Here is a 26,751-nt window from a genome sequence, read left to right as displayed (position 1 = left end):
CTGAATCACTGCCACCTCCCTGAGACACCGAGAACACCCGCCCTGCCACATCCCAGGGCCCTTTTGGAAGAGCGGCACAAAGCACAGACAGCACGATTTGCACGAAGTAAAAACATACCATCTCTTTACACTTTGGGGACTGAGCCTTTACGTAAGAAATTCCCAAAACGCCTGAGGCGGAGGGTGTGAGGAGAGCGCGTTCACCGGGGGAGGAAATGGGACAAAACTTTCAATTTCCTTTGTCCTTACGGACCCCACGTGGGGCTGCCGGCGGCGGGGCCGGGTCCCGAACGGGCCGGGCCCGGCGCTCTGGGCTGGGAGCCGCGGTCCGGCCGGGCGCCCTCCCTCACGCCGGCCGCGCCTCCCTCACTCCGCCCGCCCCGCCCGCCGCCGGCCCGCGCCTCCACAGCTCGGATCCCGCCCCGACTCCCCGCGGGCCGGCCCCGGCTCTCCCTCCATCCCCGCGGGTCCCTCCCCGCCCGCCGGAACCCGCCCCCGCCCGGCCTGCGCGCCCCCGCGGCCTGCGCGCCCCCGCGGCGGGCGGGGCGGGGCGGGCGCTGCTCCCTCCCCTCCCCTCCCCTCCCTCCCCTCCCTCCTCTCCCTCCCCAAGGTGTTGGCGGCGGCGGGGACGCGCTCGCTGCTCGTGCCCGCGCCGCCCCCCCTCCCCGCCCGCCCGCGCTCCCCTCGGCTCTCCCCGGCTGCGGCGGCTCGGCCATGGCGGAGCTGAGCGCGGAGCGGCTGCGGGCGCTGCCCGGCAGCTGGAGTTACGGGATCAGCCAGGGCGGCCGCGTCTTCTTCATCAAGTGAGCGCGGGGCCGGCCCGGAGGGGAGCGGGGCCGGGCCGGGAGGGGCGTGCGGGGAAGGGAAGGGAAGGGAAGGGGAGGAAAGGGGGGGGGAGCAGGGGGCGGCGGGGCTGCGCCTGCCTGACTCGGTCCGTGTGTCCGTCCCCGCAGCGAGGAGGCGAAGAGCACGACCTGGCTGCACCCGCTCACCGGCGAGGCCGTGATCACCGGGCACCGCCGCAGCGCAGGTAGGACCCTGCCCGGACCCTGCCCGCAGCCCCCGGCCCTGCCCTGCCCCGGCCGGGCTCAGCCCGGGCCCCCCGGGACAACTCCTGGTGCCGCTGTCCCCGCACTCGGCGCGGTTGTTCCCCCCGGGGGGAGCCCTGCGTGTCCAGCCCGCCCGCCAGTTTCCTCAGCGCCTTCCCCCTGCCCCAGAGCTGTGCCTGTGTAATGTATCTGTCTCTGCTCTCCCTGCCTCGCCTCGGCTCACCCCTGCCAGGCTGTATAGTTACCATTAGAGACCGCCTCGTTCCTCTCCCGCTCATTGCTACCCCGGTTATCCACCTGCACAGCATCCTTCTTCGGTTCAGCACAAAATCGCTTACGGTATTTCTATTTCCAGCGGTACTTAGATTTAACCACGACAGGGGTACTAGAAATGTAGAGGCTCATTTCGCTAGTGTCACCTAGAAACCCTTTTTCTCCCTGGCGCTTCCATCGAGGCTGAGAGTCTGTGTGGTTTCCAAGTGACTGAGAGAGGTGGAGTAGGTAGGAGGGAAAGGGACTTGAAACATTAGAAATAACTTGGAGGGAGGAGGGTGAAATCGAGTCCTTGCTCCTGCTGTTTGTTCCACTCTGGAGAAGTAGCAGCAGGAGGTGCTGGAGGAGGAGGATTTGCAGCAGACACTCTGGAGACCCGGAGCCAAACTCTTGACTGCTGGAATTGCACACAGGCTGCTTGTGCCGCTGGGAGGTGGTGGAGTGTAGTAATACGTGCAGTTGTTTCCATGTGTATCATCACTTGGATAATCGCGGGGAAATAATCTGCAAGGGAATTGCTCTGTGTCAGATTGTTTGCTTTTTGTGTTGGTTAATACTTGTGCATTAAGGAATCAGAATCAGCCTTTTAGAAAACTGTGGGCAGTCTTTTTTTTTTTTTTTTTTTTTTTTTTTTTTTTTTTTTTTTTTTTTTTTTTTTGTTGGGAATAGTTTAAAAACCACAGGTCTCTGGCTATTAGAACTCTGCAGTTTGATTTACAGGGAAGGTTCTGAAGGTTCTGTTGTTTGTAAGAAGTCATTTAATGCTGGGAAATGGAACTACTGATTGCTATGAGGCTGCTCTTGCTCCTGCTCTCAGTGCCCAGATTGAGAAAGTGGCCTTCATCCACAGCAATATGCATGGGGGCAGATGTGTGTGAAGTGCTTTTCTTCTCCAGCACTGGTATTAGCTGAGTATTAATTCTTTTTTTAAACTATTCCCACTGTCTCTCTTGACTGATGATTATTTCCCAGTAATTTTCCAAGTGTCTCATTTCTTTCTGCTGTTAAGTGCCTCCTAAAGGAAATGCAGTTTGCTTTTGAGTGTCTGGAGTATTGTGTGTAGCAGAGCAGAGTTATCATCAGGTAAATTAAACTTGTTTCTGGACACAAGACTGAGGCATGGCCTTGGATACATTGATCATAATTCATCAATCAGATACCAAAGTCTTTAAAAGCCAAATCTGATCCTGTAGTTTTCCTCATTCATGCATATGTTAATGAATCTCTTCATACACAGATATAGCCAGACAGAATTGGTCTGGGCTTTATCTCTTCTTTTCCTCTGACCATTATTTTGGAACGTAGTCAAAATATGTCTTCTCTTAAGGAACAGTTTTTGCGTGAATGGCACTTCTCTTGCAGATGTATATTATTGCAAAGCTCTCTGTTAAATAATTCTGAGAGGCATGTTCTAGATGGTGAGGAAAGCTTTGTCCTCCATTGTGAATTGAAGTGCTTTTTATTCTTTGAGCTATTCAGCACTGGAAGAGTATTTTTTGCAAAGTTCGTATAGCAGCCATAAATGCTTCTGCTGGAGAGACTTCCTGTTTGCTGTACTTTGCCCCGTGCTGTTATCAAAAGACACCTTGGTTTTTGTTCTGCAGAAGACAGGAGTGAAGGAAAAAGCAGCCAGAGCAAATAAGTAATGAGCGGGATAAAAACCACCACGCAACCCAGACTGATGTTTTTTTTTTTCCTTTAGGAAATGCATTCTTGCTTTTACAATTCAATGAGAGAGTGCTAGGTATCAGTCATTATTTTTATTGTCAGAGGTAATTTTTTAAGGGTAGCAGTGTATCTAGAGGTGCATGGAGGTGCCCAACATCTCCAGAGCTCTTCCATCACACCAGCAAACTGTTACTTGGGAAATTTTGACCATTAGTGGTATGGGGTTCTTTGTATCTGGACTCCTGACTCTTAAAGAGTGGTAACAGAAAGGAAGAGATGTACCCACATCCTCCACTAGATTTACATGGAAAATGGTTTTCATGTAAAATGCAGCAGAGTTGTAAACACTGCAGGAACACTTGTTAGTCACAACAGTGGTGGAATTATGCTAATACAATGCTAATGCTCTGTGGTGTAGTTGATACCGTGCCTCTTAAGGAGCTTGTGACTTGCATGTAGCTCAGTTAGATGGATTTTTGTTTAGGTCTCTGCCTGCCAGGTAATCTGATGCTGCTAAAGTTCAAGGCAGGGAGATCTGGAGATGACCCCAAGTTGCTGGGCAGAGGAAGGAACTCTGGAAAGGGCAACACTTAAACCATCCTTGTTATTATTTGAGAATGAGAAACCCCAATCAGCTTTTCAGGCATGTGGCTTCTCTTGGCTTTCAGAATTCACACTTAGGCAGTCTTGTGAGTCAATTCTGAAATACTTGTTTCTGGGACTAAAGGTTTCCACATGTGGGATCAGACACAGTGTTTTAACTACCTTAGTGTCAGGGAGTAGACCAGTATGGCTAGCATCATTTCAAAAGGTAATTGGAATGTTTTGCTGTTTGTTTTCCAGACTTACCCACAGGTTGGGAGGAAGCGTACACTTTTGAAGGTGCAAGATATTATGTAAAGTAAGTTGAATGTTTGTCACAATGCTATAATTTTCAATTAGTTTGTCTAAATGTCACTGTAATTTTGGATGCGTTTCAAACTGAGCTTAAATGTTGTGCTATAAATCCAGAAGGAGCATTTAAATTTGTCATAGGGTATGTAGTCCTTTGTTTACTGAATTCTGCACAGCTAGAACAATTTCTTGACTTTTTGTGTTTATTAAAGCTGTCTGAGGATGCAGATTCAAATGCAGTTTCTGCTGTGGATGTAACCATCCAGCCAAGAATACCTTGAATTTGTCTGTTTGCTTGACATTTGTGTGTGTACCCTCTTGTGCCATAAATGCTTTCACAAAAGCAAGATCTTATTTCATCACTGGGGGAAGAGCCTTGATTTCAGCCCTGTTCTCTAATGGTGTTGTTTAAAGCTGCACTGAAGGTTTAATTTGGCCCTTTGCTTTGCAGACCTCCTGCTTCTGCTTCTAGCATTGATTTCCTTTTTTTTTTTTTTTTTTGTTCTGGTTTTAGTATTTTTTGAGGAGCATGTTCACTGTGGTAGCCTTGCTGTGTGTATCGTCTTTTTGGATGAGAGACACAAAAGTCAAGCTCTTGTGTAGGAGTCCAGAGAGTGTATTGGTTGGATCTGTACAAACTTCTTGCAAGCTTTTCCTCTCTAGATAGTTAGACAGTCCTTATTCCTTTTCTGGAATTTTTTTATGTGGCACCTAGGTATATTTGGTTAGTGTGCTTCTTTTTCGTCTATTTAACAATTCACAGGCTTTTCACTGTTCATTCAGGAGATTTTGCTCACTGCACTGTGTGTTTGGTTTGCTGTCTTTAAATTAATCATGTCATTAGTGGGATAACATTCATGACTGAAGGTTACAGATAGAGTTTATAGGCTGCAGGTAGGTTTTTTCTGTGTTGTAGTGATGAGCACAAGGTTGCTGCTCTGTGTAAGATGCATTGTAGACAATGTGAGGTGGATGTTCTTTGTGTTTTTTGTGGTTCATTTTATACGAGTGCATTTGATTTGGTCCTAAGCAAAATTTAAAAACATACTGAAGCATAATGCTCCCAAAAATGTGATTAGAATAGGCACTGTGGTGTCCAGGAGGGCAGATTGTTTGTTGATAAAGCAACATGTTTGTTTTGCTGTTCTGTTCTGCCTTCTTGCAATTTACATTGCAGGAGTGTTGTGTAGCAAGTGACAAGAAATACACCAGACTGAGGACAGGGGCCCATTAAGAATTTCACCTTTGCAGTTCTGTGCAGATTGTCAAACGAAGACGAGTAAGAATTAAAGAAAGCTGTGTTTGTGTGTGTATACAATATGAAAAAAATTCTAGACTTTGAGATGGAACCTTTTCTTATAGAATAAACCTGTGAACAGTGGCCAGCTGTAGTAACTGGGAAATAGCAACTTGAGTTTTCCTGGAATAACCTAGTGTGTGAACAGCTATTGTAGAGCAACTGATGCTCTTCTGGACAGACTTACTGAGTGCCAGGTTGTTTGTGTACCCGTGTCCTTCCAAGATCTTGTGTTCAAGGTGTTACCCTAACTGTGAGGATGTACACGGAGCTGATTGTTTCGCTGATAGCCAACACAAAATAGCTCCGTTTGTTGTTTGAAAGTTGTGTGCTGGCTTTGAAAACGTGTTGCACAAACACTCCTCTGTGATTTGATAGATGTAGGAGGATGGCAGGGATGGTGCTGTCAGGCCTGCTGAAAGGTTCACGTGGTCTGACCAGTTTGGCATCCTGAGTTAAATGCTGGTTTGTTGTGTAGCGTCTCAGGCTGAATTTGAATTCCTGCCCAGTGATAGCTTCTCCTTTTAAAGCTGTCTCACATTCAGCCGTGCTGGTGCTAGAGAGGATGTGAGAGCTAACATAGACAGGGTGACAACGTTATAATCACTGTCTTCTAATCCTAGGCAGTGTAACTCCGGGTGATGTGTTGATTATAATAATTCTGGTTGTCTGAATTTTAACTACTGTGGGGTTTCTGCATGAGGGGCAAACAGCACGGGCTGTTGTGACCTTCTGCTATGCAAACACCCCCGCATGTAGATTTCTAACCATAACCTGCTCATTTGTGTGAATATTTGCTGAATATTAGTGTTTGTTATGTCAATTACAGCGTAATAGAACTAGTTAAAACTAAAAATATTGAAAGCTTGTTTGTGGTTAGGTCTGAAAGATATGTATTGTTTTATGTTCCATATGAGTTGCAAGGAAATGAATGTTCATGTCATGCTTTTGGTGCTTCAGCCACTGAAACCTGTCTGTTGGATTCCTGCAATGTGTCCAGTCAGAGTTAGACAAGGATAAGTCAAGTTTCCTGATCACATAAATAATTTGACCTAACTTCTGAGGCACAGCTTCAAATATGTGGGTTGAATAGAAATGTTTAACAACCTTCCTTTATGGTAAGATCTTATGCTAGACTGTGTTTGAAAATAAAAACCTTTTGAAAATTATTCTTCTGGTTCTTTAATAATAGGTCTTCAGTGTTCCAAGTGGGTGTGTTGCTGAATCTATTACTGTGCTTTTTTTGGCTTTGATGTAGTAAACACTGTATAATCAAATTGGGATAATGTCGAGGAGATAATCGTCAGCTAAATCGTAGCATTCCTTGGACTGGCATTTCAAACAAATGACTCAGGATACAGACTGCATTGAAATGTGATTATTTTTAAAGGACACTGTATGTTTCTTGGGACGTGTGCACTCAGTTTCAGAAAAAGTAAATACCAAACGGTGACTGTTTCACGCTTTTTTTCTCTCTTTCTCATGGCATTGAATTTGTTCTAGTTTTAAGCTGGAAAGATACACTAAAACAGGGACAGATAAGGAGTTGTTCTCTTTGCATACTGTGGTTTTCTTTTGGTGTAGAGTTGTCTTACTAAGTTGGTGCTAGCTAGGACTTTGACCTTTTTTGCATGTTATTTTTTGTGGGGTTTTTTTGAGTAGTAGAATATTTGCTAATGACAGAATCATTTCCCTCCTCACCTCTGATAAACCCAAATGACAAAAGGTGTAGTTTACTAACTGAAGTTGAAAAGTGTGCAGTGCCATGATACCTTGGATATGTTCTCAGCAGAGTGGTTAGATTGTTCAGGGGTTTTGTCTCTTTCAGAGTGAGAAAGTCTGGGTTTGTTTACTTTACCTTAGACCTGTGCACAGACATCCCTCATTGGCACTTGGTGTGAACTCTAGCAGTAAACTTTGCTGAAGTAATGCTTGGTTTGGTATTTATACACCTAAACTTTTACCCAGAATATGGAGCCTTTGAACTGATACATTAAGTTATAACAATTATTATTTTCAGTTAAGTATTGCATCTTCTGTATCATGAAGTAAAACTCCTGAGGCTTGAAAACTTTCTCCAGCAAACTGGATATTTTTTCTTTTGTGCTGCTTAGGGTCCTTCCCCAGGACTGGTTTACTTATGTGAGTGTTTTGTGCACTTGTGAGCTCTGAAAATTTAAGGGCTTTACCCCCAAAACACATGCAAGCTGGATGGTAGTATGGGAAGCTTAAGTTACTTATTTATAAATGCCTAAGGAAAAGGGCCCCACGGGCCAATCCCATATTTCTCAGTAGAGAAGATACACCTGGTCACTCAGGTGTCCCACCTGGTCAGATCATTGAGAATATCCAGCTTGATGTTTTTAGGACTTTGTGATGACTTCATAATCTTTAGGCACCAAAGCACCTATGGTTTGAGTACCATAAAATTCTATAAATGTGTGTGTATGTTTATGCAACTGCATGTGTTTAAGAAACCCTTATTGCTGGTTAAAATGACCCAGTGATCTCAACTCAGGCACTTGCGTGCTTTTCTTGCATTTTTGGTTCTCATTGCAGTAGTTCTGAACACATGTTCAATTTTTTTGTTCTTTTCAAAGAAGGGTTATATTATTTAAATTACTAAATTACCAAGCAAGGTTATTCTAAAGATGATATTTGTGGAATTTTGCATCAGTTGGCTTCTACAAAAGTGCTATGAGGTCAGCTGCTTGGATATTAAAATTTGGTTTTTCTTACCTTTGCTGTTGGGACTGACACTTTTTGGGCAGTACAAAAGCTGACTGCAAAAGTTCTTAAAAACTCAAAGAATTAAGAGGGTTGAATTTTCATTTTTAGGGTTTTCTCTTGAAGTTTACCTTTCTCTGTATTCATCAGAACAGTTTTTGCCTGTTGCTGGCTGAATCAAGGCATTTGCAAACCCTGGCCAAAGCCTAGGTGAGTTCACAGTTGCATCAAATAGAGGTTTTGTGTGCTTTTATAGAGACTTTTTGTCAGTGCAGGTTTGTTTATTGTAGACATGTAGCTGGAAAATTGGGAAGGCAAAGAAAATTTATTAAGTGATTAAAAGGGATAAGATCTCATTCAGCTCTGAGTTTCTATTTACTAAAATAAATCTGTGCTCATTGAGAATTCAGCTTTCGTTTGAACCTTTGTCTTTTATGTGCATTCTAAAGATCCTTCCCAATTCAGCTGAGACTTTCTCCAGAAAAATCAAAGAACAGCCCGCCGTGTTTGCAGAAAAGTCCTTTCTTGAAAGGAAAAAAATGGATTTTGAGAAAAATACAAGCAGGTCAAACTGTTTTTCTCCAACACTAAGAATTGCACTGTCCCTCCTGGAAATTTAGCTTTTCTCCTGTTACCTCTAACCTTTATTTTACTAAAATGAAGAATAAACTTGATTCTTTTTCTTACATGGTGAGACCTGTAGATAAAATAATGGTGTATAGGTGAATTGGGGCTTAGCTACAAGCTGTCCTGTGCCTCTTGTAATGAGCAAAGCTCTTCGGATAAGGAAAACTTTTTTTTGGGAATGCCTGCACATTTATTATCTGTTCTAACATTTGCTTCTTTCTTCCACTGAAATATTCCAAGAACCAAAAATACTGCAGAGCTGGAGCTGGGTGTGGAGGTGGAAGGATTCTAGGCACAGGAAGAAATGGGTGTGGGTCAGAGGAGAGGTGGGACTGCATCCAAAAAGCAGCTCCTTATGGGTTGGATGTGGAAGGACAAGGCAGTATGGAAGTGCTGTACTGCAGGAGAAGGCTGGAAAGGTGGGGGCAGTTGCAGAAGGGGAAGGAGTGGAGAGACAACCAGGCAGAAAGGAGCATAAACAAGTCAGGAAAAGTAGTGGGAGCTGCTTTCCTAGGAGCAAACTTAATGGGATTTCTCCCAGAGGGAAGGGTGGCAAAAGTTCACCCTGCAAAAACAAGTTGTCTGACTCGTGTGCAGGTCTGGAAAGGGCCCATTATCCCTGGCTTAGGAGTCTGTTTGAGAGTTAGTCTGGGAGGTGGAATATCAAATGTAAACGTCAGGAATTGCTGTGTTTCTAAAGGCTCCTTTTGCCTGTGACGTCTGTGGTTAATATTTTGAGCTGTCTCTTTCCTGAAGTGTGTTTCTAAATTGGGCAATACCTTAAATGCTTCAGTTTCACTGAGAAAGACTTGAAAGCATGAGGGAACTTACTGATTTTCTTCTTTTTTTAAAATCATTACCAAGTTTTTCAAGACTTGTAAGAATTAATGAATAATTATTTAAAAATTGAAAAATAGTTACATGAAATATTGAAGTCCATGAGAAGGATATTGAAGACACTCAAACTTTTTTGGCATTTGTTAACAAATTAGTAAATTGGATCCTTGTTTTTTTGAAGTGGAAAGGTCTTTTCCCTAGCTTTGCTCTTTTTTGGTGATTAAGAACTAATAGCAGAAAATGTGGATATACTCTACATTTACTACGGCAAAGTGAATTCTTACATGGTCTTTCATTTCTGGTATTCACCATGTGTAAGGATGGCAAAAAGCGAAAGAAATCACCAATCAAAACTTTCATGCAGGTGGTTGCTGTGATGTTTAATAAATACAGTGGTACTTCCCGCCCCCCCCCCCAAACCCTCCCCTCTTTGCAAAAAAAAGGTAATTGATGTGCCTTCTTAATAATGATTTTGGGGCACATACCTGTATTTCATCTTCCTGTTGAGTCTGGATGCTGCACAGGTTCTTTTTCTTTTCCCACCTTGGTGCCCATATCCTGCAGCACCTGGAACTGAGGGGCACTTCCCAAAACACCTCACCTGGCAGGCAGGTACCTGGTGAATTTTGCCAGCAGAGGAGCCTACTCATTGTAGCTCTACTTGGTAGAACTTTTACAGGTCCAAATTTTACCTTTAGTACCTTTTATGTTCTGCTTTTGCTTTATAGGAGTTGCACCCACTATTTTTTTTTTTTTTTTTTTTTTTTTTTTTCCTCCCTGTGGTCTGACAGAGTTTTGTTGTGCTGATCAAACCCGGTGTCTGTTGTGGTGCTGCGCCAAGCCTGTTTTTCCTGCACATGTTTATGTTACCCCAGCTCTTATTCTAATGAATTACACTTTCATTAAACCTGAGATACAGTGGGGCTGGCAGTGCAGAGCACTCCTCAGTTCTCTTCTGTGAGAGAAGGAGGAGGAGGAGAAGGCTCTTGTGGAGCTTCAGGCAAAGAAATCCTTGCTGGAAGTGAAGCTGCACAGCCCTGACTGCTGGGATTTCTGCCAGCGTGGTGCCTGGATGTGTGTTCTTTTCTGTGTTTCAGTAAGTAAATACCTAAATTTAAACTCTTTCCCCTTCTCTCTCTCTCTCTCTCCCCCTCCCTCCTCCCTTGCCTTCTTCCTTTGGAATGTGTGAGATAACCGTGCCTTTCAGTCCTCTCCTTTGCTCTGGCATTTGGTTGAAGGGAAGGTGATGTTGAGGAGGGAAGAAGCTGCATCAGTGGCCACCATCAGAAGTAGAAATTCAGGGATGGGAACTTGACACCAGAGACACTCCAGTAAAACTCTGCTTCCTTCTGGGTAGGACAGGAAGGTCTGGTTATATAGTTGGTTGTGAAGTTCCATCTTTCTACTCCAGACCTATGAAACTTGAATGCTTGTTTGAAATCTGTGAGGTGGAGGAAAAAAGGCTTTCAAGACAGTGTTTTAAATTCTTATGTGGCCCATGATTGTCTTGAAGGTTTATATAAACAATTAAAAAGACACTTGCATATTCACAAGGCTCCACAAACTTAGTTCTTCGTGGCTCTCTCCACTGTGATTTAGTAAGAACAATTACTTGTGAGGAAAGGTATATTGCCAAGCAACCTAACCTTTAAAATTGGCTCCCTGCTTTTTCTTCTCGCAGAATCTACTATAAATCATGTTTAACAGAAACAAGTGCTTTAAAAATGAATTTTGTGCTTTATTAACTGGAAATGTTTCAGTGTGTGAGAGCAGGCAAGAGAGGTCCTAGTAAGAAAAGGTGTTTGAAAACAAAATGCCTGGTGAGAGTTCCAATTTCAAATGCCATCTTGGCCATCTTTCCATTCCAGTATTTCCTGGAAGCTTTTATCATCTTCACTACTCACTGAGTAAGTAGGATACTGTAATTGCACAAATCCTGCAAAAATACAGCTTTGGATTTTATTCTGATCTGTACTACTAGCAAAATTCTGTCATTTTGGATTTTTTTTTTAATTCCTTATTTTTTATTAAATCCTGCAGATTATACAGCTGCTGACCAATGTCTGTGACATTTGTCATTTTTGAGAATCTATTTTTGAGATGAGTAAAAACATATGATGTATAATCTTTAATTTTTTTCAATGAACTTGGTTTATAAAAAGAACAGAAATCTTTGAAATAAAATTTTATGAGCAACAAGAATAAACACATGGTGCTCTGAAATGCTTACAGTGAAGAAGAAAACCTTTTAATCTGATTTATTTGAATGCCTAAAAGGGTAACTTGGTTTCTTCATGGCTAAGACTGTGAGGTGGAGGGTTTTGTTGTGGATTTTAGGTATTGTTCACACCATTTTGTAGGGTTTCTCTGTATTTTTTTGATGTACAAGGAAAATCCTCTAAATGAATATAAAACTTTTCGGTTGAAATGTTTTATGAGGTTTGATGCAAAGCTTGAAAAAGAAAGTTGCAAACAAAAATACATGTTTGAGCCATCAATGTCGTAACATCAAGTGTTTATTTTAATGATGAATTTTAATCAGAAGAATGTTGCAAGCTAAACTTCATTAGCTATTCATATCACCTGTTGTGATCTGAAATCTCTCTTGTGGTACAAACTCATCTTCTCTGCTTGATGTGGGTATCAGTTGCTTACCTGGTATGAAACACTGAACTATTTTCAGTTGTTAAAGTGAGCAAATGCTACTAATTTATTTTTTTTAAAAAATTTCAATTAATAACATATCAGCTTCTGCTGATTGATCCATCTTCTTTGCTGTATCAACAGAGTTAAAAATAATTTGACTTTTCATTCAGTACATTTTTAACTCGTTTAATTGAAACCTAAAAATATCCCTATTAAAGTGAATTTTGGAGGAGTAGGTCACTAAAGCTACCCTAGGTCGGAAAGGAAGTAATTATTAACATTGTCCTGCAGTGAATTGGAAGAGTTTGGGGGCCTAAATACTTACACTCATCAATGGGGAGTCTTGGGCCATCTGTTTGGGGTTTGTGATGTGTAAAAAGCACAAAGTGGGTTGGGGTTTTTTTTTACACATCCATACCTGGGGGCTGCAGCAGAATGTCCTGATCCCTGAGCCTCGGCTCCTCTGACAACCCCGCAATCAGCAAGAAAGTTCCAATTTCAGATGCCATCTTTGCCATCTTTCCATTCCAGTATTTCCTGAAAGCTTTTATCATCTTCACTACTCACAAAATAAGTAGGATACTGTAATTGCACAAATCCTGCAAAAACACAGCTTTGGATTTTGTTCTGATCTGTACTACTAGCAAAATTCTGTCATTTTGGATTTTTTTTTCATTCCCTATTTTTTTATTAAATCATGCAGATTATGCAGCTGCTGACCAATATCTGTGACATTTATGATTTTTAAGAATCTATTTTTGAGATGAGTAAAAGCATGTGATGTATAATCTTTAAAATTAAAATCAACCCTGCCTTGAACTCCAGTGGGGCTGAGGCTGGAAGGAAGCAGAGTGTGAATTGTGCTAACACTGTGCTGCAAAAGGTGTTTCGTTTCCTTTGTACTGAGCCTTGTATCTCTTTATCTGCAACTCCTGTCTGCCTGACAATTCAATAACTAAATGAAAGGGTTTTTCCCTGTAAACTGAATTTAAACACTTCCTAGGTTTAAACTTTCTCTGTAGTGATTGCCACAAGGTGAGGAGGGTTTAAGGAAAGATTTTTGTTTTTAAGAGCAGATAAACTGACAACAAAACCATTAAATTTGCCTACTTTTCTAGCTGAATATATTGCACAGTACATAGTAAACAGCATAAAAGGTGACATTTTAGAATTATTTAGATGAGTGATGCCTGCTAGTATGGTAAAGTGACTTCTATTTAAATGCAAATTTGATGAAAGGGTATCCTTTGGGTCTTCCTGTTAGCACTAGTGTTTATATCTTACATATATACACATACATCTACAGAACACATTGTTCTTTGTGCCTCTCCTACAGACCACCCACTCCCAAGTTTCTTACCTGGAACATTTGCATTTTGGTTCACTTTCAAAATATAACAAAAATCTGAACCTTTTCCTGAAGTGCTCTTTATTCTTGCATTCTGAGCTACACACTTTGCAGTGTGCTTCAGCATTGAGCTCTGTGGTTTTGATCCAGCTTCAGGTGAGAGTGCCAAACCTGTCTAACAAGAAATTCGGGATTTCTGGTGCCTCTGATTGCTCATTTTTTGCGGTTCAAAACAACAAAAAAGTGCTATCAAATTCAGCAATTCAAATGCCAGTGTTTTATCCTGTTCTTTGGAATCTTTTGTTTGGGTGCCTGCTGCCTCAAAACATTTCTGAGTTAAGATATGTAAGTTCCTTGAAAAATCTTGCTGTTTGGCTGCTGAAAAAGAACTGCAAGTGAGACATAAGAGGAAAACAGTCTGTTGATTCAAGTGGTGATGTCCTATTAGGCTCCAGTGTGTTTCACAGCCCTCCATGATTTAAACAAAGATTGCATCATCAAGCTGAAGAGTCGGAATTATCAGCATCCTGGTTTTAAATAAAAGGGGGAGGAACAGGGGAGGAAGGCTTTTGCTCAGTAATGGAGTTGTTTGTTCTTTCAGACTTTTAGTCATGCTGTTTTGAAGTCATTAGTGCAGTTGGAGACTTCTCAAACTTTTAACCAGGATTGAAGATACCATTACTTTTGTCAAGTATTGCAGTCATTAACTTAGACAAGAGCTCTTGCTTTTATTATTTTCCTTGAAAACTGCCTTGCGCAATTGGAAACAGGGTTTTAAAAGTTCTGGTAACTTAAGACTTTTATTTATTTTCTCAAGGAGGTGAAGAAATGAGTCTGGCACTGTTTCAGAACCTGTATATCTCTCACACTTTCACCAGGCCTAGTATATAGGAGATTGTGTTGCTGGCAGAGCAAATCTGTAAAGAACAAACAGATTTTTTCAGTTGTTTGGAGATGGTTTAAGCACCTCTAAGAAAGATGGGAGCAGAATTTGTGGAAAATTGGCTCTTGTATTCCTATTTCATTTCTTTGCAGCAGTAAGGACCTAAATTCTAATGAATGGAGGTGAATAGGTTTTGGATTTGATTTAACAGCTGAGTTCACCAAGTGTCTATTAGGAGTGTAGAGGGGATGGTCAAAAGCAAAGCTTGTGGAGGATTTTATGGTTTGAGGCTTTTTCTGTCCAAATTTGACATAAATATGCCAAGCACAACAAAAAATCAAACACAGTGCAGATAAAGCTGCAGTTGGCAGCTGTTAATTTGTTTTGATCAGAGGCAAATATTTCAAGTCTTCTGATTAGTTTATTTTCCTTGAGCTGAAGTAATTTGGTTTTTTAGTAGTCCAAAAGCCTCTCTGCACCACTGGTTTGGAAAGAAAAAATAAAATTAGGGATTTATTTATATCAGAAAAACAACTGTCTCCAAGTCTTTGTCTCTTCAGTTTTTCTCTTCTGCTGTTTGACCTTCTCTTTCTCTTCCTTTTTATTTTATTTCTGTATACGTGCCCTTATTGTTCACCCTACTATTTTCACTGTTGCTCTGCTTGCTTCTAGCACTGGTAGCTCAAGTAGTGTTAGACATGATCTTCCCCAGTTGGACTGCATGCCAGATTTTCCTAAGGGGAATGTAAATACTGCGAGGTCAGTGCAGTATCAAATGCCTGCAGCCTGAAATGAACCCAGCAGGATTTTCTGCTATTCAGTCAAAATTAAAACCTGCTCAGGATACACTGCTAAATGCTGAAAAGTCAAGGCTTTGAATTATATATTAAGCTTCACAGATATTATTTTTTCTTTAATTAAGCATACTTTTTTCCCCTAAAGTAAGAGTGTGCACTAGGGACTGCTCACTAGAATTGTGACAATTGACAGATGTGTTTAGAAACCTCTCTCTGTATACTGATGGGTAAGATTTCTTGATTTATTTCTAAAAATGAGGAAGAGGTGTATGTGTGTGCATGCTCACCTGCAACATTTAATACAGTGATACTTAAACATTCAACTAATGTTGAATGTCCTTCACTCCTCCCTTTCTCCCTGAGAGAGAATGGACAGGGGTAAACTCACATGGCAGAATAAAAACAAATTGCTCTTTGTGCCTTCCTCCTGTACTTCGAACAACCTGCTGGTCATTCCTTTGAGGGAGAATTGCTCCCTGTGATTCCTTTAGCTCAGCGATGCTCTTTAATTTGCCACAGGATGGTTGGAATTGTTTGCATCTGTGTGCTGTTAGGGACCGGTGCTTCTCGTTTTACAAGGAGTGGAAGTAGAGATTAACAATGGAACTCGAGGGGTTTTTGCTTTGTGGGGCTGCTGTCATTAGATTGACATTCTTTAGGTCTATTTGTCTTTCAGATCGTTGTCTGTGAAAGGCTGGCTGCTGCTAGTTTGGGGAAGAATCTGTCTAATTGATGAAAGTAGAAGAAAACAACCTCTGAATGTTAATAGACAAGCCAGGGATTGAGGTGTTCTTGGGTATTTTCTGTTGGCCATGCTATGGCAAGACCAATTCTTTCTCCATTTCTCTCCAGGTCTCTAAGATGCCATGGGAATGTCACTGTGAAATGAGCACAGAAAAATATGACTTGTGGTCAGGGAATTTTTGCTTTTTGGTTGTTTTTTTTTTCCAAATCAAAGTTGTTTTATTTTTGTGATGAGATAAATAGTGTTGTGGTCATTAGATAAGTCCCTACTGCTTCACAATGCTTTTGTTATGTTCCTGATAAAGTTTCATGGTTTTGTTTGAGAGACTTCATGATACTCAGATGAAAGAATGTTTGGTTATTGAATGCTACACTTCGATTTTCTCAGTGGATTAAAGTGGGTATTGAAAATAACTGTTAGAGGTATTGATGAAAAACGACAGTGCTGAACAGAGAATAAAACAGATTTTAAAATGAAAGGCATTAGTAGCTGTCATGTAAGCAAAGTAATGTTAAGTTCAAACGAATACATTATGAAATACTCATTCTGAAGCAAAGATGAATGTATTATGGAGTGTTAAACTATCTTTCAAAAATAGCACTCAAATACATTCCTTGAACAGCTTTATTAATGCTGAGTTTTGCGCCATTGGACAGCATGTTTTACTAGAAATAATTTACTTGGGAGAACAACATTTCATACCTTTCATCTCTAAAAATGAAATGCATAAACACCTGTGTGCTAGTAGGCCATTGCTTGAATATTCAAGTAAAAACTCGGGCTGTTGGCTGTGAAGGAGTAGGAGCAGCTCATCTATCAGTCCTGTTCCTTCTTTTAAAATAAAATGAAAAGCTATTTTTGTTACTTAATAAAACAATGTAAGAATGTATGTGTGGTTTTGTTGTTGTTGTTGATATAATAGTAATTCCCAGTCCATTTGAAAATGATGGGAATTTCATCAGGTTTACGAGGAGTCTGGCGTATGACTAGCTGGGATTTGTGAGGCTGACTTAATTTTTGTTTTTTACACCACTTTGCAGCAATGCTGTTGAATTTCTAAAGTCAGGGAATGAGGGTGTTGTAAACACCAATAAGTGCCTCAGTTCAGCATCTGGATTGGCTCTGGTTTGGGTTCTGGAGCTGCCTGAGTGCAGGACACGAGGTTTGCTCAGCTCATCATTGCATCCCTGGTTTGCCTGGTCTAATTCTGTCACCCCAGCATTTATTTTGGGAAAGATCCAATATTGTCAGCTGAGATGTCTACAAGGGAATGTAGGCTTTGTTTGTTTTTTTGTTTTTTTGTTTTTTTTTTTTTTTCCATCAAGTAGAACATTGGTCTTTTTTAGAAGCTGCTTTTGAAGTGTTCAATGATTGCACTCATGAGGAGGGGTGATTAAACGTAGCATCATGAAAACTTGAAAAAAAGTGGTGATGTTTGTTTTTCGTTGCAGTAGGAAAGGATGGTTGCCTTTGCTGTCTTTTGTACAGCTCTGTGCCCTGTAAGACATTGTTTCTTCCCATTGCTGAGTGAAAAACAACTGGTGAAGGCCTCTGAGAACAACAGTGAACACTTTGGGGTGTCACCTCTGCAGTGCTGCCTCTCTGCAAACCACTGGCAGCTCTGACATCTGTATTTAAGCAATTTATCTGCTCCCCTTTCCTGTGGATTAAGCTTTTCCTGGTCAGTGAGAATGGATTCTCAATTTTGGGAATAAGTTCTCATCCAGGAGAAGGAGGCTGCAACACCTCTGCTCCGGGTGCACTTATGAATTGCATCTGTCAGATTTTGTCATCTTAAATAATTGAATCCAAAAGTAGAGGAATTCTTTAGCATCCCTAAAATTATGTGAAGCTTATTGGCAAATACTCTTTCTTCATATACAGTTTTTTAATAACTACTATAAACCTAACTTTTTTTTTTTAGATAGGGGAGATGAAACTGAACACAGATAATTGTTTCAAATCCTGGTCGCACTGTAGACAGTAAAATCTTATATCTGAGCAACCACTGGAATATCATCATGTAAAAATTAAAGTTCCAGGAAATTATGTTGCTGTGGAAAAAATAATTTGCTTTATTCCCACAGGCACTAATTATCAGGGCTCTAAACTGAAACTTGTACTTTTCTGCAAAGGATCCTTGTAAGGAAAACATAATCAAGAGCCACTAAGAATCTCTGGTCTTATTTTTAGAGATAAATTGTGCTATTTCACTGGTTGTTTTCCAAGTTATGTATTGAAATGGTAAAACAAAAAAAAAATTGCTTGACTAAATTCCACATAATGGTACATTCTTAGCACTCAGCACTCAAATAAAGGAGGTGGGAATGGAGAAGAATGTAATTTCATAATACATTTCAGTAATTTAGCAACTTGTGTTTACTATGTTTTTAAATACTTGATTTTTTTTTTAATTTGCATACAAAATCACTGCTTGTGTTTGTTCACTTTTCAAAGCATCTCAGCTTTTCATACTCTTTAGACCATGTTTTGTACTGCACAAAGTACCACGGAAATGTTGGTTCTAGAGTTCTCTGGTGGCGTTGCTTTGAGCTATTTCTGATGGCTGTTCTGGTGATTCTTTGGCCACCAAGAATTATGTAAGACCATTGTTAATTTGTAAGCTATACCTGGATATTTAATAAGTTTATATATATATATTTACTTGCTCAAGGTGTAATAAAGAAGAGTATATAATATTGTGTGTGGAATGATCTTTGAAGCTGGGATTTTGTTTTCAGTAATTTGCTGTGCTCCTCTTCCAGTGTTCCTACTTTATGCTCATATGATTCACCTGCTGGTGTGGTAATGGCCAGGGTAATAATTTAGGGAAAACTGACTCGTGTAAAGCTGAGGAGGTGCCAGTCCCAGAAAAAGATAATGACATAGAATGAGAGCTGATGTGCATCAGTAGCTGTAGGGATGTAAATCTTTTGTGAGTTACAGCAGTAAACAGGGAGCACTCTGGCAAGAGGCAGCATCCCTCTGAAATGGACACATTTCTTCAAAATAAAACTTCTAATGGAGGAAAGACAATATCTACAAGGAAGATTGTTTCTCCAAACGCTTAGGAGCAGGACTGATGAGCAGTTCTGGCAGCTGAGGAGAGAGTGATGAACACCCTACATGAAATTAGGACAGGAATTTCCATACAGGAGCTGTTTGCTTTAAGCTGAGCAGAACAGCAATGTTTTCAAGATATGACCTGTCTTGGCAGTAGATGAACTGAATAGTGTGAATTCATCAAAAGTTTATGTATCTTTGTAACCTGTTTTGAGGCAGCTGAAGTGGTTCATGTTAAATATTTTACATGGCTCAGCTCTCCCTTTTAAAGGATTTTTTTTTTTTAAATCTAACCAGAATTAACCATCTGCTTGTCGGAGATGGTTTTGCCACAAAAACAGATTAAAGGTTTTCTTTGTGTTGTGAGATTAATACGTGGAAGAATATGAAGAATATGAAGAGGCCAACTGAAATATTTTCTTGGTTACCCTGTATAGTACACAGCATTAAAAAATATATATATTATTAGCTCTGTAAGGGCATTGTATAGAGAATTTATTCTTGGAAATGTTTTTTCCTCTTTATATACTTGCTCATTTTGACTACTGACTTGATTTTTTTTTTTCCCTCCCAGGGAGAGGGACTTTTTGAAATTAAAATAATAACCAAAAAAAGCACGTCTGTGTAGTGTTAATAATACTGGTTAAAGGCTTTTCTCTTTTTAGCTGAAATGTAGAATTCATTCTTTAGGTACTGACTCAAACATTGAAATCCCTTTCTTTGCAGATTTTGCCATTTTTTTTCTTTAGAGATTGAATTTAAAAAAATATAACAATCCGTTTCTTATTTTAGATAACTAGGAAGAAAACTGCCCTCTCACTTTAAATGTGTCAAGGTGAATACTGTATTCAGCAGTAACACCAAGTACAGAGGAGTATAAGCTCCATGTTCTTTCAGACTTTCAAAGGTTTTCAAATATATCCCAATTTGTGAATTGTGGTACAGATTTTTGTGAAGTGGGCACTAAAATGAAAATTTGAGTTAAATAACAGCTTGCCTCTTTTTTTTTTTTTTTTTTTTTTTTTGTTCCCTGATGCCATTTGAACCTCAGCAAAGGCAATCTGCAGATAATAGATGCTATTTTATCACTTCAGCTTATGGAGCCACCGGGTCCTAAATTTTAGTGATGACTTTCCAAACTCGGATAAAGTTGGTTGTTTGGGTTTTTTTGGGTTTTTCCCTATTTATGTCTCCTTTTGAGCCAGTATCTTAATTGAATCTTTTATTTTCACTTTGTTAAAGTAAACTTGGAGCAAATGTTGCTTCTCAAATGAATATTCTTTTGGTTTGAGCGAGGAAACTCTGTATGCATTTTAAAAAAACTTTACATGCATCTACATCAATTTGTTGCCTTATTGGTATTTCTAGTGCTTCGAGAGTCCTGAGCTGCGCAGGGGAGTGGGGCTTTTTTATAATTTGATTTAGAAAGTAAGAAGGATATAATTCTTTTTGATTCTTAGGTGTGCTCTTTTTTGTCACAATGCCACTGCTTTTCACTGACCTTTTCATGCAAGGATTTCTGGCTCTTTTAAAAAAGATTTCCTTCTCCTACTTGAAAGGCAGCACTACTTGCTCAAATTCGATTGATATCTTCATGATGCTAAGCTTATGAATTGACAGAATTGCATGCCCTCAGGATAGGGAAAAAATGTAATCTATTGCTATTTGGATTATATTTTATCACTTTCATTTAAGAGAAGCAGCAGAAGCTGTGGCCTTCACCCAGAGTGAAAACAGGCTTCTTAGACTCCAGCTGGAAAAGTCATGTGGCTGTAAAGGCCTGACATCTGAAATAATATTGTTCCAGTTCAGCATGTCTAGAAATACGAGCATAGTTTTATGCTAAAGTAGTACTGGTTTAACAGGAAAATGATATAATAGAACTGGAGACGCAGAGGAGCTTGACAAGGGTGATCAGAGTTGGAAGAGCTTCATTTGAGGAATGTGGAGAGTGCAAGTCTTCAAAGTTAGAAATGGTAGAAAGGCAAGTAAAGAATGTATTTGCTGTATATTCCAAAAAGAGAACTACCAGGAGGAATCACAAACCAAGAAGAGCTGGCCCTTGTGGCTGATGTTCCAAAGGTCTGGAAGAAACTCCTGTCATTCAGGAAAGTGGCTGAAAACATGTGGAAGGTGTAGCTTGGGATGGTGTGGGCTGGAGGTCTGCAGTCCTGGAATCCTGTGCTCACTCCTTGCCTTTGGTATCCCACTTCTGAATCTTGTCATGGCCAGGACAAGACATTCCTGTGCATCCCTGCTGTCCTGAGGGGCTGTCCCAGGTGTTTGCTGCTGATCCCAGCACTGCTGTGTGCACCTAACCCAGGGCAGCAACAGCATTATTCACCAGGGTATAAATATTAATTTACTAGGAGTAAATGAGAGGAATGTTGTTTTAATCATGGTGCTGCAGGTACTTCGGAATGGTCTTGCAGAGTATCTCTGGCTGGTATCTTATCACTGAAGCTTTGATGGGTGCTGTGTGTGCACAAAGCACGGCTGCATGGGAAGACTTAATAGTTTTGCTTGTAGTAATGTTTTGGCTCTGGCTTGTTTTGAAAATAAACTATGTAAACAGGAAAATCTTACTGATCCTCCTACTGAAGCTTTACTACACACAGAGATTTAATGAGAGAAACATAAAAGTTATGAAATCATTAGATACTGTCTGCTGGCTGAATATTGATTCAGACTGGTGTAATTGACTTTTTGCACAAAGGGGTTTGGGTGAGTGAGTTGGAGCCTGGCAAAGAGATTTTAAAGCTGAATTGTTTTTCAGATTATAAATGGATTTGGAGTATTAAACTTGTACCTGCTTTCAGAAATCCTATGAGATCATTTTAGAGGTAGTAGGAGATTAATTTAGATGATAAAGCTTGGGGAGGGTAGAGTATGATGCTTACAACAGTCTAAATGACGAAATATTTACTTACTTGAAAAGAAAACCTCTTTTTTCGTTCTCCCTTTCTTCCCAAAAGATCTGTTTTGTCCAAGCACATGGGCATTTGAAGAATGATTTTTCTTCAACTCTAGACCAGTACTTGGATTATTAGGAAGTAACTGGCTTTTCTGTGTTATTCTCTCAAGAAATAAATTCTTTGGGAAATTTAATAAGTGAGATACAAATGTGGTAGAGGTTTAATCATAATTTAGACATCTCAAAAGTCATTGATTTGGGTTTTCTTTTCCTTTTAACAAGTGAAACTATGAACTATTTGAGTAATGAATCTGGAAGCTTTCTATATACGGATCTCAGTGTTAGTCAACTTTGAAAATGAATTTCTGTTTTCCTAAGATAATAATGTCAGCATATGGAGTTGCATACTCATAAAATCTGAAAGCCAAATGCTTACCTTAGTACTGCTGATAGTAAATCACTGTGGGTTGTATGTACACAACTCCAAAAGGGTTTGGAGGACAAGAACCCTCTGTTGGAAGGTTCTGTGAAGGTGTGGAGTTTTAGGTTCAGTATTATCTCATGGCATAAAACAAACCTGTGGTGTTGTTCCTTTTTTAGATGTTCTAAGGAGTGAAATTACAGATTACTGGTCTGACACAAATGATGGGTTTTGCTGTTAAACTGCATTTATGGGGATAGACTTGTAAACTCTCTCAAAGGATGGGAGTCAGTTCCTAAATTTGCTGAATGTGCCACTGGAATATCTTTAAAATATGAAGAAAATGCTATAAAGAGAATTTAGCTGCTGAAAGCTGCTTAGTGTACCACCAGCTGGATTCCTGCTGTAGGATTTATGTGCTTTTAATGATTTCTCATTTGGGCTGGGAGGAGCAAGATTAGGAATAAGTATCTAATAGCCCTGGAAACCTGGGTTCTCATGTGATCCAGTAAACAAGAGAATACTGAGTAACAAGAATATAAATTTAAATCAAGTTTGTTTGTTTAAGTTGTTCATCACCAGAAATTAGGTTGTGAAGCTTCTAGCAACACTGCCTCATTTGGTGGCTTTTTTTTACATGGTTATCCATTTCTGAAGAGAGAATTAGAAAATAACAAGACTGAAGAATAGTCGAGTGAGTTTCCAAATGCTGATAAAGATCTTGCCATGCTTTCCCAATTTTCAGGCTCTTTAATTTGGACTGGTTTGTGACTAGTCCTTTACCCAAAAAGAAGTCAGTTTAAATCCTGAGGAACAATAGAAGAATTGTTTGGCAGAGAAGTCAGCAACCAGTATCTTGGCACTGCCTTCAGCATTTTAAGCCAGGTTGCTGACAGCCAAAGCACGAACAGAACTTTGAAAAAAAATTAAAAATCTCCAGTCTTCTGAAGCAAGTCTAAATGGAAAATGGAGTCCAGTCTAGAGAGACTACAGCTTTCTGTGCAGTTACTTTAAAATTCTTCTGCAGACAATAATGACGCTTGAAAACTATTTTTACCTAAAAACAGTTTTTGTTTTCTGTGCAAGCTTTTTAGCTCACATAATTACTTGCACCTAATCTAATGTGATGGTGTGTGCACATCAAAAATTATTGGGGTGCAGCTTTCTGATTTTTGTTCTCTACAACAAAACTCTTGGGACCTAATTCTTGCAGAACTCTTTGTAATAGCTGAAGAAATTGGAATACAGGGAGCAACACAAGGAATTTGATATAACTTAGAAGTTATGTCAAAGGCTTCATTTGTCAAAGCAGCATTTGCTCCTTGCCACTGTTTGATGTGTGATTTTTGAGCAGGTTTGAAGCAATGGTGGATTGAGGCTGCTTTAAGTGCTGACAGTATAAAATGTGTGATCAGGATAGGGGAAAGATCACAATGGATCTTCTTCAGGCTCTGTTGTATAATTATGTATTTTAGAGTGGCTTGGGTTGAGAGGGACCTTAAAGATGATAAGGGACACTTTGCTCTATCCCAGGTTGCTCAGAGCCCCATTCAGCCTGGCCTTGAACACTTCCAGGGATGGAGCAGCCACAGCTTCTCTGGACAACCTGTGCCAGGGCCTCACCACCCTCACAGTAAAGAATTTCTTCCCAATATCCAATCTAAGCCTACTCTCTGTCAGTTTGAAGCCATTTCCCTCTTGTCCTGTCCCTCCAGGCCCTTAGAAACAGTCCCTCTCCATCTATCCTGTAGGCTCCCTTCATATACTGGAAGGCCACACTGAGGTCACACCTCAGCCTTCTCTTTTCCAGGCTGAACAATCCCAACTGCAGTCAAAGAATTACACCGAGTGGACCTGGGTTTGCCAAACTCAAAGTTAATGACTCACTCCAAGGAGAAGAGTGTTCAGGGCTATTGTTTTTTTTATTTGCTCATATTTTCATTGTACCTTTGGAACGCTTTGCCAGGATTGGTTCATCTTGGCTTAAATTTCTTGGCTTGAAACTATAAAAGTTATCAGTGCCAGATTCCTTTTCCTGTGGTCATGAAGTCTTTCCTCTCTTACAATAATTCTTGCAATCTTGCAGCCATAGGACGAGTCTCACCAAACTGAAGATGTGTCAGTTGTAGGACTAGTTTACAGCGAGATATGAGCTGATGTGAACCTGTATCACTTTCTAGAGGAGTTGCTGCAAATACCAGCTCCTCAGAGCTCAGGCAGCTTCAGCTATTCAGGGAAAAAGACTTTCATGCTGGCATAAGCTCCATCTGCCTTAAGAGGGTTTGTTAATGCTGAAATGTTTCTCACTAAATATCAGGCTGCCTGATACTGCTGTATGGGGGCAAAAAACCCCTGACATGTAGATTTGCTTGTAGTTTTTATACAGTGTTTTTTTGCGCATACTTAAGTATTGCCAGCTCAGTATTTCCCTGCAGTTCACTTTTGTTTCTATTTATACTTACAGTTTTCTTTGATTAACTAAAACAGTAAGTAGGTGCTATTTCTAGCATAGAAGGCATATTGAAATAAAGATGTGAAGATATTCTTTGAAGTCTGCTTTTAGGGCTGCCTCCAAAATCAGCAGAAACTTTAGAACCCAGCAAAATTGATAATACTGTTTATTGAGTTGAACAACTTTGCCTGTCTTTTCACAGAAGTTTGAAAAGTAATGTTGTTGGGGATAGCTGAAATGGAAGATGAGTCAAATTAAAAAGTCACTGTACTGACAGGAATTAATCAGAACTGTCGAATTAACTGCTCTGGTTTAGCAGTGTGTGTTGAGATCTTAAATAAGTAGAACTCTCTGAAATGAGTGTAAAACCTGTGGATTACACTTGTAGGTTCAAGTCCAAACTCTTGGTAACTTGCAAAAATTACTTTGGGACTGGGGGAGAGCTGCTTCCCTTGCGTGTTGTCTCTTGACTGTCACACGTGTGCACTTGTGTTTGTATGCACATGAAACAAACCTGGATGTTTAGTCTCGTTTTCTGCCAGTTTCAATATCGAAAATTCCGGTCCTCTCTTGGACTTCCAGATCATAGCTGGAGACTTAACTATTGGAGTTAGCATAAGAAAATGAGTGCCCAGCCGACTGAGCAGGTAAAGATTTGTTTTTCAATTAAGGAGGGAAGCACCAAATATAAAATAATGGCAAAAGGAATGTTTACCTTGGCTACAGGTCCCTGGGGGAATTTGGATCTTTAGGTTGTCTTTGACCTATTACTGTAATTGGTTAAAACTAAACAAAACAAAAACCTCAAACAACAAAAGAAGTTGACTTCAGAAGTGATTCAGCAAGCCATTCATCACACTGATAAAATAGAAGACTATTCATTTAGCTGACTTGTTTGTAAGCACTGTTTCTTCTCCATGGATTATTTGATGTGACTGCTGCTTTTAAAGGCTGAGAACATATTCTGCATTTGATCCACCTGTTATCACAGCATAGCAGTAAATATATGGACCTCTATGCCTAGAAATAGAGGGAGTATTTCTGACTGAATGCCCAGAGTCTTGTCAGTTTTGGCGAGATGACTTCAGGAAATGGTTGTGCTTTGAAAAATCCTGTCAGAAACAGTTTGCAGTGCAGAAGCTCTGTTATTGGGAATTGACAGCTGCTGCTGCTGTTGCTGCTAACTCTTCCAGTGCTATTTGACATAGCAGTATCATTTTGTCAGCAATGGCAGGGGCTTTTGATGATAAGGAAATGTAATTATCCTTGAGAGGAGCATAATCTGTGACCTGCTTCATCTCAGCTCTTGACCAGAGAGGCCATGGGGTCTCTGTCTTTGAAGATGGTTGAAACTTGACTGCACAAGGTTCTAATTAACCTGAACTAGGTTTGGGGCTGGAACACGGGGTCAGAATAAATGAGCTCCAGAGGTGTCTCCCAGCCTAAATCATTGGGTGATGTTTTGTCAGTGAAGCAGTGGCTCTTCTGTAAGATGATAATGTGGCAGTATTTTTTTTCCCCATGCAGATCAGCTTGTGGCTGGGATATGGAAGGATGAGCACTGAGCGAAAATGTAACTGCAAACAGATCTCTGTTTGGATTTTTTGATGCTTCTGTGGTTGCCAATACAGCTGTAGGTTACAGAGAGTTGGAAATGTCTCTGAGATTGCAGTTTGTTCAGTAATGATGGAAACCGGGCACCTTTGTGGATCCCGGTACCAATAGGAGGTGATTTTCAGTTTAGTCCACCTGAACTAAAAAATCAAGACATACCCTGAATGCAGACTTTGAAATCTTGGCTGTGAGTATCTGGGAGGGAACCGAAGCTCAGACCGAGGTGATTGACTCAAAATGAGTTCAGAGCTGACTGACGTGATGCAGTCTGGGTTGGGATGGACACTGGAAGCAAGCACCATGCCCAGGCTTCTCACAGAAGCTGCACTTTGACTTTGTTTGCAGTGTTGGAATTTGCTGTGATGTTGCTTAAAGACCCCCCTCATATCCGAGTGGATATGATGAAAGTTCAATATTTGAAATACAGAATAAAAGTTAACGGAAGTGGGTTAAGGCACCAGCTTGTCCTGAATGTGGTGAACTGTGAAGGAGAAAG

At 40.4% G+C, this 26,751-nt stretch overlaps 1 protein-coding gene across 5 annotated transcripts in view; it reads left to right on the top strand.

The window, feature by feature from the left end:
- The first annotated feature begins 712 nt into the window (after positions 1–712).
- Positions 713–26,751, top strand: part of PLEKHA5 (pleckstrin homology domain containing A5) — a 158,995-nt gene continuing 132,956 nt past the window's right edge. For all 5 annotated transcript variants that reach the window (XM_083859605.1, XM_083859604.1, XM_083859603.1 and 2 more), the window contains exons 1-3: positions 713–803; positions 954–1,030; positions 3,834–3,891. In XM_083859605.1, the coding sequence (XP_083715731.1) occupies positions 715–803; positions 954–1,030; positions 3,834–3,891 (224 nt within the window). In that variant the 5' untranslated portion in view covers positions 713–714. The remainder of the gene's footprint in view (positions 804–953; positions 1,031–3,833; positions 3,892–26,751) is intronic.

Source organism: Zosterops lateralis (assembly GCF_965231275.1).
Source record: "Zosterops lateralis genome assembly, chromosome: 4".
Taxonomy (NCBI): Eukaryota; Metazoa; Chordata; class Aves; order Passeriformes; family Zosteropidae; genus Zosterops; species Zosterops lateralis.
This window is presented reverse-complemented; position numbering and strand designations above follow the sequence as displayed.